Source organism: Symphalangus syndactylus, chromosome 18 (assembly GCF_028878055.3).
Source record: "Symphalangus syndactylus isolate Jambi chromosome 18, NHGRI_mSymSyn1-v2.1_pri, whole genome shotgun sequence".
NCBI classification, from domain to species: Eukaryota; Metazoa; Chordata; class Mammalia; order Primates; family Hylobatidae; genus Symphalangus; species Symphalangus syndactylus.
The window spans coordinates 61,850,101-61,868,489 of record NC_072440.2 but is presented as its reverse complement, the minus strand read 5'-3'; the positions used below and the strand labels follow the sequence as shown (position 1 = coordinate 61,868,489).

At 44.3% G+C, this 18,389-nt stretch overlaps 1 protein-coding gene across 2 annotated transcripts in view; it reads left to right on the top strand.

Annotated features, from left to right (window-relative positions):
- DRICH1 (aspartate rich 1) overlaps window positions 1-18,389 on the top strand; it is a 96,080-nt gene that overhangs the window by 40,080 nt on the left and 37,611 nt on the right. The window contains exons 14-17 of one of the 2 annotated variants that reach the window (XM_063623423.1): window positions 5,119-5,198; window positions 5,985-6,006; window positions 6,309-6,350; window positions 10,581-11,187. In XM_063623423.1, the coding sequence (XP_063479493.1) occupies window positions 5,119-5,198; window positions 5,985-6,006; window positions 6,309-6,350; window positions 10,581-10,585 (149 nt within the window). In that variant the 3' untranslated portion in view covers window positions 10,586-11,187. Of the gene's footprint in view, window positions 1-5,118; window positions 5,199-5,984; window positions 6,007-6,308; window positions 6,351-10,580; window positions 11,188-18,389 lie in introns of those variants that run through there. The other variant, XM_063623422.1, reaches the window with a different exon arrangement.

Genomic DNA, 18,389 nt, shown 5'->3' with positions numbered 1-18,389 from the left:
CAAATGGTATTTCTAGTCTAGATCCCTGAGGAATCGCCACACTGACTTCCACAATGGTTGAACTAGTTTGCAGTCCCACCAACAGTGTAAAAGTGTTCCTATTTCTCCACATCCTCTCCAGCATCTGTTGTTTCCTGACTTTTTAATGGTTGCCATTCTAACGGGTGTGAGATGATATCTCATTGTGATTTTGATTTGCATTTCTCTGATGGCCAATGATGATGAGCATTTTTGCATGTGTTTTTTGGCTGCATAAATGTCTTCTTTTGAGAAGTGTCTGTTCGTATCCTTTGCCCACTTTTTGATGGGGTTGTTTGTTTTTTTCTTGTAAATTTGTTTGAGTTCATCATAGATGCTGGATATTAGCCCTTTGTCAGATGAGTAGGTTGTGAAAATTTTCTCGCATTTTGTAGGTTGCCTGTTCACTCTGACAGTAGTTTCTTTTGCTGTGCAGAAGCTCTTTAGTTTAATTAGACTTGTTTGTTAATTTTGGCTTTTGTTGCCATTGCTTTTGTTGTTTTAGACATGAAGTCCTTGCCCACGTGTATGTCCTGAATGGTATTGCCTAGGTTTTCTTCTAGGGTTTTTATGGTTTTAGGTCTAACATGTAAGTCTTTAATCCATCTTGAATTAATTTTTGTATAAGGTGTAAGGAAGGGATCCAGTTTCAGCTTTCCAGTTTTCCCAGCACCATTTATTAAATAGGGAATCCTTTCCCCATTTCTTGTTTTTGTCAGGTTTGTCAAAGATCAGATAGTTGTAGATATGCGGCATTATTTCTGAGGGCTCTGTTCTGTTCCATTGATCTATATCTCTGTTTTGGTACCAGTACCATGCTATTTTGGTTACTGTAGCCTTGTAGTATAGTTTGAAGTCAGGTAGCGTGATGCCTCCAGCTTTGTTCTTTTGGCTTAGGATTGACTTGGCGACGCGGGCTTTTTTTTGGTTCCATATGAACTTTAAAGTAGTTTTTTCCAGTTCTGTGAAGAAAGTAATTGGTAGCTTGATGGGGATGGCATTGAATCTATAAATTACCTTGGGCAGTATGGCCATTTTCACAATATTGATTCTTCCAACCCATGAGCATGGAATGTTCTTCCATTTGTTTGTATCCTCTTTTATTTCATTGAGCAGTGGTTTGTAGTTCTCCTTGAAGAGGTCCTTCACGTCCCTTGTAAGTTAGATTCCTAGGTATTTTATTCTCTTTGAAGTACTTGTGAATGGGAGTTCACTCATGATTTGGCTCTCTGTTTGTCTGTTATTGGTGTACAAGAATGCTTGTGATTTTTGTACATTGATTTTATATCCTGAGACTTTGCTGAAGTTGCTTATCAGCTTAAGGAGATTTTGGGCTGAGACAGTGGGGTTTTCTAAATATACAATCATGTCATCTGCAAACAGGGACAATTTGACTTCCTCTTTTCCTAATTGAATGCCCTTTATTTCCTTCTCCTGCCCAATTGCCCTGGCCAGAACTTCCAACACTATGTTGAATAGGAGTGGTGAGAGAGGGCATCCCTGTCTTGTGCCAGTTTTCAAAGGGAATGCTTCCAGTTTTTGCCCATTCAGTATGATATTGGCTGTGGGTTTGTCATAGATAGCTCTTATTATTTTGAGATACGTCCCATCAATACCTAATTTATTGAGAGTTTTTAGCATGAAGGGTTGTTGAATTTTGTCAAAGGCCTTTTCTGCATCTATTGAGATAACCATGTGGTTTTTGTCTTTGGTTCTGTTTATATGCTGGGTTACATTTATTGATTTTCGTATGTTGAACCAGCCTTGCATCCCAGGGATGAAGCCCACTTGATCATGGTAGATAAGCTTTTTGATGTGCTGCTGGATTCGGTTTGCCAGTATTTTATTGAGGATTTTTGCATCAATGTTCATTAAGGATATTGGTCTAAAATTCTCCTTTTTGGTTGTGTCTCTGCCAGGCTTTGGTATCAGGATGATGCTGGCCTCATAAAATGAGTTAGGGAAGATTCCCTCTTTTTCTATCGATTGGAATAGTTTCAGAAGGGATAGTACCAGTTCCTCCTTGTACCTCTGGTAGAATTCGGCCGTGAATCCATCTGGTCCTGGACTCTTTTTGGTTGGTAAGCTATTGATTATTGCCACAATTTCAGAGCCTGTTATTGGTCTATTCAGAGATTCAACTTCTTCCTGGTTTAGTCTTGGGAGGGTGTATGTGTCGAGGAATTTATCCATTTCTTCTAGATTTTCTAGTTTATTTGCGTAGAGGTGTTTGTAGTATTCTCTGATGATAGTTTGTATTTCTGTGGGATCGGTTGTGATATCCCCTTTATCATTTTTTATTGTGTCTATTTGATTCTTCTCTCTTTTCTTCTTTATTAGTCTTGCTAGCGGTCTATCAGTTTTGTTGATCTTTTCAAAAAACCAGCTCCTGGATTCATTAATTTTTTGAAGGGTTTTTTGTGTCTCTGTTTCTTTCAGTTCTGCTCTGATTTTAGTAATTTCTTGCCTTCTGCTAGCTTTTGAATGTGTTTGCTCTTGCTTTTCTAGTTCTTTTAATTGTGTTGTTAGGGTGTCAGTTTTGGATCTTCCCTGCTTTCTCTTGTGGGCATTTAGTGCTATAAATTTCCCTCTACACACTGCTTTGAACGTGTCCCAGAGATTCTGGTATGTTATGTCTTTGTTCTCATTGGTTTCAAAGAACATCTTTCTTTCTGCCTTCATTTCGTTATGTACCCAGTAGTCAGTCATTCAGGAGCAGGTTGTTCAGTTTCCATGTAGCTGAGCGGTTTTGAGTGAGTTTCTTAATCCTGAGTTCTAGTTTGATTGCACTGTGGTCTGAGAGACAGTTTGTTATAATTTCTGTTCTTTTACATTTGCTGAGGAGAGCTTTACTTCCAACTATGTGGTCAATTTTGGAATAGGTGTGGTGTGGTGCTGAAAAAAATGTATATTCTGTTGATTTGGGGTGGAGAGTTCTGTAGATGTCTATTTGGTCCACTTGGTGCAGAGCTGAGTTCAATTCCTGGATATCCTTGTTAACTTTCTGTCTTGTTGATCTGTCTAATGTTGACAGTAGGGTGTTAAAGTCTCCCATTATTATTATGTGGGAGTCTGTTTATTTGAATGAGAATATGCAGTTTTACCATCATTTGTGGAAGAAGCTGTCCTTTCCCCATTGTGTATTTTTGACACCTTTGTTGAAGATCAGTTTACTATGTATGTGTGCATTCAATTCTGGGCTCTCTATATCTGTGAAACTTATGAGTGCCGCCACGCTGGAACAATGCTGTCTGAATTTCTGTATTTTTGTGTGTGTGTGGATTTCAATCTCATGAATGTGCATCCTCTAACACTATTTTTTTAATGTCATCATGGTTATTTGAGGCACATAAAATTCATTACAATAGTAGGATTATCTTTTCCATTTCTGCACAGATGGCTGTTACCAGTTTGGTAGCAGTTGTTGAGAGTCTGTAGATCATTTGGGTAGTATTGTGTGTTAGTCAGGTTTAGTCTTCCTGTCCATGTGAATACAGGATGCCTTTCCACTTATTTGTACCTTTTTTACTTCCTAGGATCTTCATGTTGACAGCTGATAAGTTAGATTTAACATGACTGATAAAAATGTTTGATTTCTTATACCAATATTTTATATGTCTGAATGAAAAGGCATCAAATATATATTATATATAATATATATATATATATATTTTTTTTTTTTTTTTTTTTTTTTTTTTTTGAGATGGAGTTTCACTGTTCTTGCCCAGGCTGGAGTGCAATGGCGTGATCTCAGCTCACTGCAACCTCTGCCTCCCAGATTCAAGTGATTCTCCTGCCTCAGCCTCCTGAGTAGCTGGGATTACAGGTGCTCACCACGACGCCTGGCTAGTTTTTTGTATTTTCAGTAGAGATGGGGTTTCACCATGTTGGCCAGGCTGGTCGTGAACTGCTGACCTCAGGTCATCCACCCACCTCGGCCTCCCAAACTGCTGGGATTACAGGTGTGATCCGGAGTGCTCGGCCAAAAAAATAATTTTTACATAAGCTAGTTAACCAAAAATCACCCCCATACTCATGGACTGTTTTTCAAGAATGTGTTCATTTCTATTGGCATACATTTCCTCAGTTCAGTAGATAATGTATATTTGAACCTGGAAACTTATCCTGATGGCAGAAAGTGTTCAGAGTCACGTCTCTCAGCTTCGCTGGTGTAGTTAGAGCAGGCTGTCTGAGCTTGGCCTGTTTGGATGAAGCCTGATTTTTAGGGAATCTCCTCAGGGAGAGTGACACAGGAGCTGCTGAAGCCCCTGATTACAGGGGTCCAAAAGCGTGTGTAGAAGTTGTTCCAGAAGAAGACTTACAAAGAGGAAATCATGACTGTTTTTAATTGTAGCATTTTAATATTGAATTTTTACAATATCTCTGAAAAAGAAAGTGTCGTTAATACAATAGAATAATTTGGGTAAAATTGAGTCCATTTCACCAATAAAATAGGCTTTTAATTAAGTAAATCCTTTAAAACATGCTAAATGTAGTATCAGCATAATTAGATCCTAGTATACTGACACGGTCTTGAATACATTAAGAAAATGCTGTTTGTTTAGAAGAGTTTCAAAACATTTGAGAGGGAGGAAGGCACTCTTCCATTGACCCTCAGTGTGCCGTTTTAGTTCCATTTGGGGTTGACTGTTTTGTGTTGCTGCATGATGCCTCTAGCACAAGGCCAAGGCCTCCATGTCTCATGTCTTTCATGCTTCCCTTCATTGCCATCCCTCTTACACTCAGGGGAATAGCCCAGCATCAACTCAGTCCATGCTTGTTAATGAACCACCTCCATACACCACATCCAGCAAAGCTCCCTGAGTGACTCACAGTCACCAACCACTGGTGCACTGATCTTTCCTCTGTGTCCTTCCAGCTTGTCCTGAAGATGGCCTGTTTTTTTCTTTTTCTTTTTCTTTTTTTTTTGAGGCAGAATCTCTCTCAGTTGCCCAGGCTGGAGTGCAGTGGCTTGATCTCCGCTCACTGCAAACTCTGCCTCCTGGGTTCATGCCATTCTCCTGCCTCAGCCTCCCAAGTAGCTGGGACTACAGGTGCCCACCAGCACGCCCAGCTAATTGTTTTGTATTTTTTTAGTAGAGATGGGGTCTGAAGATGTCCTGTTTGTAAGATGCTCACCAGGATGCAAAGATGATGATGATGATGAAGATGATGCCCACGTAAGTCCCCCCTTTTTTTGTCTTCTATAGCAGTGTTTCTTTCCTGATTCCTTTACTTTGCAATTAATTTTGTTTTGTTTTTTTTTGTTTTTTTTTTTTGAGACGGAGTCTCGCTCTGTCGTCCAGGCTGGAGTGCAGTGGCGCAATCTCGGCTCACTGCAAGCTCCGCCTCCCGGGTTCACGCCATTCTCCTGCCTCAGCCTCTCCGAGTAGCTGGGACTACAGGCGCCCGCCACCATGCCCGGCTAATTTTTTTTTTTTGTATTTTTAGTAGAGACGGGGTTTCACCGTGGTCTCGATCTCCTGACCTCGTGATCCGCCCGCCTCGGCCTCCCAAAGTGCTGGGATTACAAGCGTGAGCCACCGCGCCCGGCCTACTTCGCAATTAATTTTGATACGAAAATCTGGCAATGCACATTATATACGCTGTACACTGTTCTCTTTGTGGGGCTGGAATTCAGTAGGAGTGTCTTCCCAACTGATACGTGGTACCCTAGGGTGCTTTTAAATCCATTATCAACTGGAATACTGAGGCATTTTCCACAACACCAGTTTTCCTCCTTGGATTAAGCATTGTGCATTTGCATTTAAAGGTGCATTGTGCATTTGCATTTAAATGCATTTGCATTTAAAGACCTATAGCCATAGTCAAATGGCTTTATATAGTGATTGAGCCAATCACTATACTGCCTTCTGGTTTTTTATCATTGTCCAGAGAATAACAGATCTGTGTGAAACGCACAGCAGAATCTGATTCTCATAATGTTTTCTTTTATATAATTGCAGATAACAGCTCAGAAAGAAAGCGGTATGTACCATGAAATAACTCACTTCCCGAGGGAAAAACTTGCTAGCTTCAGTGTATAGAAACCTGATTCTGGGTTCCTGCTGGGAAAGAGGCTTGGGGTTCTCGTGAAAGTAATTCTGCCAGTATAGAACTCTGACCCGAGAAGCTGTAGGAAGGTTTGTCGACCCAGAAGAAAGATGCGGGGATCATGTGTGAAGCAGCGTGGAGTGGGAGACTAGCCCATCACTCAGCTTCAGCTAAAGTAGGAGGAGTGGGGGAGTCACTCTGTCTAATGACTTATCCTGGTGTTTTTGTTTCTAAAGACCTGACGCTGGAGAATCTCAGTGACGAGGAGATTCATCCAGGTAGGGAACTACGTGCCAGGAAAAACCCAGTGGGAAAAGGTTCCCAGGAGCCTCCAGGTTATCCCTGCTGCTTGTGAGGAGGGGCTGAAGGAGGGGGTATGAAATCAGAAAGAAAATGGAAATATGTGTGAGGTCTGGCTTGTTGTTTTCAGAGTTTCTTGGCATCATGGTAAGAACTGTCTCTAATGGGCTATGAGGGTGCTGCATTCGTGAGAGATTGTCTTTGCAGTGCACCTGCTTTTCTGCCTGTGGAACATCAGAGCCTTTGGTTTGGATTAGTCAACACCCCTTGGGCTTAAGCACTGGGTGTCATCTGTGATGAAGGGAGTCTGGGGGATACAACTCTCTCCCAGGCATTTCCTGGAACCTAGAGAAACAGTTCTTCTGCTGTGTGCCAAGGGGAAATCGAGAATCACCCTCTGAACTTTCAGGACTTGTTAGTGCACATTCATGTTTCTGTCCTCACTGTGCGCTCCTGGATTAAAGGGATCTCCCAGGGTGGATGGTGGAGTACCTATTCACTCTGGGCTCACTGGTAAAACTCCAGTCTCCTTTGAAGGGAGGAGGAGAGTTTGACCTTGAGCACATTTCCAGCCTCTACTTCCCAACCGAGTCACAGATTCTGAGATGAGGCTTCTTTCTCCCAGTTCTCTAATTTTTGGGAAAGCCAGGAGTTCCTTCCCACAAAAGTTAGTATCACACTATTTCCTGTCTTCAAAAATTTGGCTTTGGTTTTGTTCTCTAAGTTGATATTCATTCCTTAAGTTCTAGACTTTCTCTTTTTCATTCTTTGTTTTTGAGACGGAGTCTCGCTCTGTGAACCAGGCTAGAGTACAGTGGTCTGATCTCCGCTCACTGTAAGCTCTACCTCCTGGGTTCTCACCATTCTCCTGCCTCAGTCTCCTGAGTAACTGGGACTACAGGCACCTGTCACCACGCTTGGCTAATTTTTTGTATTTTTGGTAGAGACAGGGTTTCACCATGTTGACCGGGCTGGTCACGAACTCCTGACCTGAGGCGATCTGCCCGCCTCAGCCTCACAATGTGCTCGGATTATAGACTTGAGCCACTGCGCCTGGCCAGGGTTATTTTTAATATAATTGTGGCTATCTCAAGTAATGGTGCTTTGAGTATTTTTGTCAGTGGTTTTGGAATAATACCAGCACTACTTCTGTGGAGTAGACTGTTAGAAGGGGGCATATCTTTCATTATCATAAATAATGCCAAACTTTTTCCAAAATGATGACACCAATTCATGCTCCTCTAACAGCATATGTGAGTAGCCATTTCTCCAAATCCTTATGGACTCTTAGTTTTATCTCTTTCTAAAAATTTCATCACTGTGGTTAGCCTTTCATTTGTATAACATATTACTTAAGATGTTTACCAAAAAGAAATATTGTTTTACTCTAATGATGCAGCGCAGTAGGTTTGTTGACACACGCCTCATCACAGACACATAAGTAATGCAGTGTGCCAACATTCCAACAGTTACGACTTTACTAGGCAAAAGGGAATTTTCAGCTTTGTTATAATCTTACGGGACCACTGTCATACATGTGGTGTGTCATTGACCAAATGCCATTCTGCCACATATGACTGTAGTTAATAAGCAGGTGCCTAAGAATGAAGTTAATAACAGCTATAAATTGAGTATATGGGCACTTCTGTATGTTGCCTCCTTGAAGTGTCACAATCACTTTGAGACAAAATTAGTTTTGTTATAGTCATTATACAGATGAGGAATGTGAGTCTCAGTTAAGTAAATTACTCAGGAGACACACCAAGAGCTGGATCTCTAACACCAAAAGCTAATCTATAAACTAACATGCTACACCGCCTATAGTGGCAAAGTACACTTACCATAAAATGAAATTTGCTTCCACAGCTGGGCATGTGAGTTTAGTGAGACTGGTGTTACCCATTGCTCCATGGGTCAGAAATTGCTCTTGCTGAAACTTGGCTGGAGAAGCTCTTGGCTCAGAGAGTGAAAAGTTACTGACAGGTTATATGAGTGCAAGTGAAGGATTATGCATCCATAGAGCATGTGGTGGAATGAGAACAGAGAGAATCACCCAGAGCAAGACTCCATCTCAAAAAATAAAAAAATTGCCCATTGAATAGCTTGAAAATTAGATACAGTCAACCACACTGTGTCTTACTGTATAAAAGAAAATGTGCTTTTAGACAGTGACAGGAAAGAAGAAAAAAATTAAAATAGTTGATGTGTTTTATGTGGGACTGTGGAATAAACTGCTTTTAAATAGAATTTTGTATGAAGTTCTTTAGGCAATAAGTAAAAATGGAAACCTAACGGCAGAGAGCAGCCAGGACCACAGTTGCCTGTGGATGCAGAGACTGTGGTGGAGCCTGGAATGCACCAAAGACTGCCCCACGGGTAGTCAGTTCAGCGACAGCATCGCTAATTTTCTGATCGGGAGGCACCCCAGTAGCACATGGAGAGAACGGGGAGGCCTAAGATGAGTCCGGACCATGGAAGGTCTCCAGTGAGGGGATCTTGGAAGATGTGAAAAGCATCCTGGAGGGGCAGGTAGCCCTGCAGCTTAGCGGTCCAGTTTCCCTCACTGGTCTGACTTGGTATGGCATAGAGGTGCTCACACAGCAGCCCCCAGTATCCTCCCACTTCCCTAAAGGCTTAAACATACCGTGACGTGTATCAGTTTCTAAAAGAGCACAATAGCACGTTAGTGAAAAACCAAAATTGCAGAGAAGTGGCCTCATTTCCTGGAAATGATTCAGGGAGGGGGAGGTGGTGAGGCTCCACTGGGGAAATGCTCATGACCAAAGAAAGATGAGGCCTGAGGACTGTTGGTTGGGCTCAGCCACATGGAGACCACGTCGTGCCCTACAAGAGCAATCTGGTGGTGTGGTGCTGCGGAGGGGAGAGGGCCACGGCCACAGAGCCTGTGCAGGGATTCAGAACCAGAGGGCTCCTCAGAACAGGCACAGGAGATGGTTTCTAAGGACCTGTCACACTCCAGTGAGGGCATGAGGGGCAGGGAGGGAGGAAAGCAGCCCCACACAGGGAGACGCCCAGGGAGGGGAAGCAGGTCTCGGGAGAGCTAGGTTTCAGTCCAAGCAAGAAAGGAAAGAATGTTCCAGGGAGAGGCTGAGGCCCTGGGGCCTCCAGAGGGCTTGGAAAAAAGGTTTCAGCAGATGGGGTCAGAAAAGGAGTATTCAGGGCCTTGAGGGGGAAGTGAGCTGAGCTTCTTGCAGCCCCTGATGCAAACAGGGATGAAGGACATAATGACATTAGTCCCGAGTCTGAGGCAGAAAGCGGTGAGGAGGCTGTGAGTTTGGGGAAGGGAGGGAAGGGCCTGGCTGGGAGAAGGCAGGGTTCTGGGCCCTCTACGGTCCTGCCAGGGAAGGTCAGAGCCCAGAGAGGCCCAGGGCTCCCTCCTTGCACCTGCACAAACAGCTGTACCCCTGGTCAGGGGGGTGCTCTGTAGACTGCTGTGGAGTGAGGGAGCAGCTTCTCCTGGGCATAGGACCCCAGACACCTGCAGGATGCAGGGCTCCAGGCTCCCTCAGATGCCTGCTGATGGGTCTCCTCTGAGGGGCCGTAAACTGGCTTCCTGGGTACCCACAATGTACAAGCCACTTGTTTTCAGCATAATGCACCCGGCACTGCCAAAATCATACCCATTTATGATAGGCACAATTACTATCCCCACTTTAGAGCTAGGAAAACTGAGGCACTGAGCAGTTAATCAGCTTGCCCCAGGCTCCACAAACAGTGTAGAGCTGGGGTCTCAACACAGCAGCCTCCCTCCATAGTGTGGGCTTATAGCCACTGGCTGTCCCTCTGCCCTTGTCCACCCTCAGCTGTCTGGGGTGTCAGTTTGTGCCTTTGGGCTACAGTTGAATTATCAGTTGCCTCTTCCAGGCTGGCTCCCATACCTCTCCCGGCAGCAGCTTAAATCCCAGAAGCTGATACTGGTAAATGGGCCTTGGAGAATGGAGGCAAGGGTGTGGTGCTCAGGACTTCTAGGTCCCAACATAGGCTGTGTTCCTGGCCCTCCCCTTGTAACAGAGGCACCTCTGTCCCTGGCTGATGAGTTCCCACGTCTGTAATTTCTCTTCAGCCTGGACTGCAGAGGCGGGAGCCCAGGAGATCCTGGTGTGGAGGCTGCTTAGTGGGATGATATCATAGAGCACAAAGCTGGGAGCCTGCTGTCACTGAAAAGGGATTGTCTCTTCTTCATCCAGAGTGAAGCACTTCTGTGGAGCTAACCAGGGTGCTGGCCCAAAGGACAGGCCAGCGTGTGCTGCAGGATGCCCAGCTTTGCCCCTGGAGGTCTCAGTCATCTCTACATTCTTTTTTTTTTTTTTTTTTTTTTTTTTTATTATTATACTTTAGGTTTTAGGGTACATGTGCACAATGTGCAGGTTTGTTACATATGTATCCATGTGCCACGTTGATTTCCTGCACCCATTAACTCGTCATTTAGCATTAGGTATATCTCCTAATGCTGTCCCTCCCCCCTCCCCCAACCCCACAACAGTCCCCGGAGTGTGATGTTCCCCTTCCTGTGTCCATGCGTTCTCATTGTTCAATTCCCACCTATGAGTGAGAACATGCGGTGTTTGGTTTTTTGTCCTTGCGATACTTTACTGAGAATGATGTTTTCCAGTTTCATCCATGTCCCTACAAAGGATATGAACTCATCCTTTTTTATGGCTGCATAGTATTCCATGGTGTATATGTGCCACATTTTCTTAATCCACTCTATCGTTGTTGGACATTTGGGTTGGTTCCAACTCTTTTGCTATTGTGAATAGTGCCGCAATAAACATATGTGTGCATGTGTCTTTATAGCAGCATGATTTATAGTCCTTTGGGTATATACCCAGTAATGGGATGGCTGGGTCAAATGGTATTTCTAGTTCTAGATCCCTGAGGAATCGCCACACTGACTTACTTCCACAATGGTTGAACTAGTTTACAGTCCCACCAACAGTGTAAAAGTGTTCCTATTTCTCCACATCCTCTCCAGCACCTGTTGTTTCCTGATTTTTTAATGATGGCCATTCTAACTGGTGTGAGATGGTATCTCACTGTGGTTTTGATTTGCATTTCTCTGATGGCCAGTGATGATGAGCATTTCTTCATGTGTTTTTTGGCTGCATAAATGTCTTCTTTTGAGAAGTGTCTGTTCATGTCCTTTGCCCACTTTTTGATGGGGTTGTTTGTTTTTTTCTTGTAAATATGTTTGAGTTCATTGTAGATTCTGGATATTAGCCCTTTGTCAGATGAGTAGGTTGCAAAAATTTTCTCCCATTCTGTAGGTTGCCTGTTCACTCTGATGGTAGTTTCTTTTGCTGTGCAGAAGCTCTTTAGTTTAATTAGATCCCATTTGTCAATTTTGGCTTTTGTTGCCATTGCTTTTGGTGTTTTAGACATGAAGTCCTTGCCTACGCCTATGTCCTGAATGGTATTGCCTAGGTTTTCTTGTAGGATTTTAATGGTTTTAGGTCTAACATTTAAGTCTTTAATCGATCTTGAATTAATTTTTGTATAAGGTGTAAGGAAGGGATCCAGTTTCAGCTTTCTACCTATGGCTAGCCAGTTTTCCCAGCACCATTTATTAAATAGGGAATCCTTTCCCCATTTCTTGTTTTTGTCAGGTTTGTCAAAGATCAGATAGTTGTAGATATGCGGCATCATTTCTGAGGGCTCTGTTCTGTTCCATTGATCTATGTCTCTGTTGTGGTACCAGTACCATGCTGTTTTGGTTACTGTAGCCTTGTAGTATAGTTTGAAGTCAGGTAGGGTGATGCCTCCAGCTTTGTTCTTTTGGCTTAGGATTGACTTGGCGATGTGGGCTCTTTTTTGGTTCCATATGAACTTTAAAGTAGTTTTTTCCAATTCTGTGAAGAAAGTAATTGGTAGCTTGATGGGGATGGCATTGAATCTATAAATTACCTTGGGCAGTATGGCCATTTTCACGATATTGATTCTTCCTACCCCTGAGCATGGAATGTTCTTCCATTTGTTTGTATCCTCTTTTATTTCATTGAGCAGTGGTTTGTAGTTCTCCTTGAAGAGGTCCTTTACATCCCTTGTAAGTTGGATTCCTAGGTATTTTATTCTCTTTGAAGCAATTGTGAATGGGAGTTCACTCATGATTTGGCTCTCTGTTTGTCTGTTATTGGTGTACAAGAATGCTTGTGATTTTTGTACATTGATTTTGTATCCTGAGACTTTGCTGAAGTTGCTAATCAGCTTAAGGAGATTTTGGGCTGAGATGATGGGGTTTTCTAGATATACAATCATGTCATCTGCAAACAGGGACAGTTTGACTTCCTCTTTTCCTAATTGAATACCCTTTATTTCCTTCTCCTGCCTGATTGCTCTGGCCAGAACTTCCAGCACTATGTTGAATAGGAGCGGTGAGAGAGGGCATCCCTGTCTTGTGCCAGTTTTCAGAGGGAATGCTTCCAGTTTTTGCCCATTCAGTATGATATTGGCTGTGGGTTTGTCGTAGATAGTTCTTATTATTTTGAGATATGTCCCATCAATACCTAATTTATTGAGAGTTTTTAGCATGAAGGGTTGTTGAATTTTGTCAAAGGCCTTTTCTGCATCTATTGAGATAATCATGTGGTTTTTGTCTTTGGTTCTGTTTATATGCTGGATTACATTTATTGATTTGCATATGTTGAACCAGCCTTGCATCCCAGGGATGAAGCCCACTTGATCATGGTGGATAAGATTTTTGATGTGCTGCTGGATTCGGTTTGCCAGTATTTTATTGAGGATTTTTGCATCAATGTTCATCAAGGATATTGGTCTGAAATTCTCTTTTTTGGTTATGTCTCTGCCAGGCTTTGGTATCAGGACTATGCTGGCTTCATAAAATGTGTTAGGGAGGATTCCCTCTTTTTCTATCGATTGGAATAGTTTCAGAAGGCATGATACCAGTTCCTCCTTGTACCTCTGGTAGAATTCGGCTGTGAATCCATCAGGTCCTGGACTCTTTTTGGTTGGTAAGCTATTGATTATTGCCACAATTTCAGAACCTGTTATTGGTCTATTCAGAGATTCAACTTCTTCCTGATTTAGTCTTGGGAGGGTGTATTTGTCAAGGAATTTATCCATTTCTTCTAGATTTTCTAGTTTATTTGCGTAGAGGTGTTTGTAGTATTCTCTGATGGTAGATTGTATTTCTGTGGGATCGGTGGTGATATCCCCTTTTTCATTTTTTATTGTGTCTATTTGATTCTTCTCTCTTTTCTTCTTTATTAGTCTTGCTAGCGGTCTATCAATTTTGTTGATCTTTTCAAAAAACCAGCTCCTGGATTCATTAATTTTTTGAAGGGTTTTTTGTGTCTCTATTTCCTTCAGTTCTGCTCTGATTTTAGTTATTTCTAGCCTTCTGCTAGCTTTTGAATGTGTTTGCTCTTGCTTTTCTAGTTCTTTTAATTGTGATGTCAGGGTGTCAATTTTGGATCTTTCCTGCTTTCTCTTGTGGGCTTTTAGTGCTGTAAATTTCCCTCTACACACTGCTTTGAACATGTCCCAGAGATTCTGGTATGTTATGTCTTTGTTCTCGTTGGTTTCAAAGAACATCTTTATTTCTGCCTTCATTTCATTATGTACCCAATAGTCATTCAGGAGCAGGTTGTTCAGTTTCCATGTAGTTGAGTGGTTTTGAGTGAGTTTGTTAATCCTGAGTTCTAGTTTGATTGCACTGTGGTCTGAGAGACAGTTTGTTATAATTTCTGTTCTTTTACATTTGCTGAGGAGAGCTTTACTTCCAACTATGTGGTCAATTTTGGAATAGGTGTGGTGTGGTGCTGAAAAAAATGTATATTCTGTTGATTTGGGGTGGAGAGTTCTGTAGATGTCTATTAGGTCCACTTTGTGTAGAGCTGAGTTCAATCCCTGGATATCCTTGTTAACTTTCTGTCTCGTTGATCTGTCTAGTGTTGACAGTGGGGTGTTAAAATCTCCCATTATTATTGTGTGGGAGTTTAAGTCCCTTTGTAGGTCACTCAAGACTTGCTTTATGAATCTGGGTGCTCCTGTGTTGGGTGCATATATATTTAGGATAGTTAGCTCTTCTTGTTGAATTGATCCCTTTACCATTATGTAATGGCCTTCTTTGTCTCTTTTGATCTTTGTTGATTTAAAGTCTATTTTATCAGAGACTAGGATTGCAACCCCTGCCTTTTTTTGTTTTCCATTTGCTTGATAGATCTTCCTCCATCCCTTTATTTTGAGTCTATGTGTGTCTCTGCACGTGAGATGGGTTTCCTGAATACAGCACACTGATGGGTCCTGACTCCTTATCCAGTTTGCCAGTCTGTGTCTTTTAATTGGAGCATTTAGCCCATTTACATTTAACGTTAATATTGTTATGTGTGAATCTGATCCTGTCATTATGATGTTAGTTGGTTATTTTGCTCGTTAGTTGATGCGGTTTCTTCCTAGCCTCGATGGTCTTTACAATTTGGCATGTTTTTGCAGTGGCTGGTACCGGTTGTTCCTTTCCATGTTTAGTGCTTCCTTCAAGAGCTCTTTTAGGGCAGGCCTGGTGGTGATAAGATCACTCAGCGTTTGCTTGTCTGTAAAGTATTTTATTTCTCCTTCACTTATGAAGCTTAGTTTGGCTGGATATGAAATTCTGGGTTGAAAATTCTTTTCTTTAAGAATGTTGAATATCGGCCCCCACTCTCTTCTGGCTTGTAGAGTTTCTGCCGAGAGATCAGCTGTTAGTCTGATGGGCTTCCCTTTGTGGGTAACCCGACCTTTCTCTCTGGCTGCCCTTAACATTTTTTCCTTCATTTCAACTTTGGTGAATCTGCCAATTATGTGTCTAGGAGTTGCTCTTCTCGAGGAGTATCTTTGCGGCGTTCTCTGTATTTCCTGAATCTGAATGTTGGCCTGCCTTGCTAGATTGGGGAAGTTCTCCTGGATAATATCTTGCAGAGTGTTTTCCAACTTGGTTCCATTCTCCCCGTCATTTTCAGGTACACCAATCAGACGTAGGTTTGGTCTTTTCACATAGTCCCAAATTTCTTGGAGGCTTTGTTCATTTCTTTTTATTCTTTTTTCTCTAAACTTCCCTTCTCGCTTCATTTCATTCATTTCATCTTCCATCAGCGATACCCTTTCTTCCAGTTGATCGCATCTGCTACTGAGGCTTCTGCAATCTTCGCGTAGTTCTCGAAACTTGGCTTTCAGCTCCATCAGCTCCTTTAAGCCCTTCTCTCCATTGGTTATTCTAGATATCCATTCTTCTAATTTTTTTTCAAAGTTTTTAACTTCTTTGCTATTGTTTTGAATTTCCTCCCGTAGCTCAGAGTAGTTTGATTGTCTGAAGCCTTCTTCTCTCAACTCATCAAAGTCATCCTCCATCCAGCTTTGTTCCGTTGCTGGTGAGGAACTGCGTTCCTTTGGAGGAGGAGAGGTGCTCTGCCTTTTAGAGTTTCCAGCTTTTCTGCTCTGTTTTTTCCCCATCTTTGTGGTTTTATCTACTTTTGGTCTTTGATGATGGTGATGCACAGATGGGTTTTTGGTGTGGATGTCTTTTCTGTTTGTTAGTTTTCCTTCTATGAGACAGGACCCTCAGCTGCAGGTCTGTTGGAGTTTACTAGAGGTCCACTCCAGACCCTGTTTGGCTGAGTGTCAGCAGCGGTGGATGCAGAACAGCGGATTTTCGTGAGACCACAAATTCAGCTGTCTGATAATTCCTCTGGAAGTTTTGTCTCAGAGGAGTACCCAGCCGAGTGAGGTGTCAGTCTGTCCCTACTTGGGGGGTGCCTCCCAGTTAGGCTGCTCAGGGGTGAGGGACCCACTTTAGGAGGCAGTCTGTCCGTTCTCAGATCTCCAGCTGCGTGCTGGGAGAACCACTACTCTCTTCAAAGCTGTCAGTCAGACAGGGACATTTAATTCTGAGGAGGTTCCTGCTGACTTGTTTGTCTGTGCCCTGCCCCCAGAGGTGGAGCCTACAGAGGCAGGCAGGCCTCCTTGAGCTGTGGTGGGCTCCACCCAGTTCGAGCTTCCTGGCTGCTTTGTTTACCTAAGCAAGCCTGGGCAATGGCAGGCGCCCCTCCCGCAGCCTCGCTGCCGCCTTGCAGCTTGATCTCAGACTGCTGTGCTAGCAATCAGCGAGACTCCGTGGGCATAGGACCCTCCGAGCCAGGTGCGGGACACAGTCTCCTAGTATGCCGTTTTCCAGGCCCGTTGGAAAAGCGCAGTATTGGGGTGGGACTGACCCGATATTCCAGGTGCCGCCTGTTTCCCCTTTCTTTGACTAGGAAAGGGAACTCCCTGACCCCTTGCGCTTCCCGAGTGAGGCAATGCCTCGCCCTGCTTCGGCTCGCGCACAGTGCGCTTCACCGACTGTCCTGCACCCACTGTTAGGCACTCCCTAGTGAGATGAAACCGGTACCTCAAGCAGAAATGCAGAAATCACCCGTCTTCTGTGTCGCTGGGGCTGGGAGCTGGAGACCGGAGCTGTTCCTATTCGGCCATCTTCAGTCATCTCTACATTCCGAGGAAAACTCTTGGCCCCAGCAGAGAGCAAAAGTCCAAGGCCACCTCCTACCTACCTCCAGCACTGGGTTTGGCCTGTACCATCCAGGACCCGGTGCTTCTGGGCCTGGCATTTCGCCTTTGGCAGGAGAGTGAGAAGAGACGTGACCGTGCTCCACAAACAGAAAGTGCCATTCCAACTTGAAATAAAGAGACTGAGCGCATTTATTCAGGTGCAGAAGTGTCTGATCAGGTCTGACCCAATGAGGGGCTCAGGGTTTCCACTCAATGACATCGATGGCGATCTGGGTCACCTGCTGTAAGGCCTCGCCCTCGTAAGTCTTGCTGTCAGAATCCTCCTCCAGGGCACGGAAGTTGTGCACATGGGCCTGCAGGACCTTGCAGCCCTCAGGGGCATCTGGCAGCATGGTGAGGGCCTTGGTGGCCTTCAGGCACACCCTGCCCATGGGTGAGTGTAGGAGCTTCAGGAGCAAGCTGATGACTTATGCATCCAGGGCCATGTACTTCTCAGCAGGCCACCAACACAGGGAATTTCTAACAGCCTGCGGGGGCCTCTTCTCACCCCCTCGCCCCCTAGCCCTCTTTTTGACCTTCGCTCCTGCAGAGTCTCAAGGGGAGGTGCCACCCTGTCCCCCTGCTGAAGGGATTCCCTGATTCATTCGTGCAGCGAGACACTGAGCCAAGAGCTGGGTTTCCCCACCTCAGCACTCTTTTGGGCCAGGTAATTCTCAACTTGGGGCCAAAGCTCCCCTGCTGTGATGTTTCAGTCTGGAGCAGCAAACAGAGCAAAGCCTTGTCCTCAGGAGCTCCTCTTGGGGATGTCACAGAAAGTGATGGCAACCATGGTGGTCACAGTGGACACAGGAGGAGGCTGGGGAGGCCGCAGTTTCAGAGAGAAAGCTCTCTCCTGGAAAGCCACTCTCCTGGTCCCACAGAAAGGGACCTCTGTGCAAATCTAAGAATCATGGAGCTGGGATGGGGCCTGGGAACATGCATTTCCACAGAACACCCAGAGTCTGGTTCAGGGGCCACACTTGGAAAAGTACTCACCCGGGCCTCTAATGAGACTCTCAGAAGAAAGAGAAGCCCCCAAGCAAGGGCACATGGCCACAGCCAAGGCAGGGACTCTGCGGATCAGTGACCGGCCCATCCTCACAATGAGGGGCCCAGCGTGGGAACAGCCCCCAACCACCACAAGCTCCGAGTCTTTGTGCTCCCCCAGTTTTGAGGCCAGGATGTAGGCTGTGATCCTATGTGACCTGGGGTGAGAGACAAGACACTGTGCCTCCGTTTCCTCACCTGTGAAGGCAGACATCACCTCCCTGGAGGGTTGTCTAAATGTGAGGTTTGGCGACAATGCCTGGCGCACAGGAGCCACTCAGTGACCACCGTGTGTCAGGATCATCACCAGTGCTTCTCCTATTCTTGCCTTCCTCATGGGGTGGAGGTGCCAGACCCTCTCCTGCATCCTCCTGCAGGCAGGGGCCAGCGGGTCCAGGATGAGTTCCCAGAGC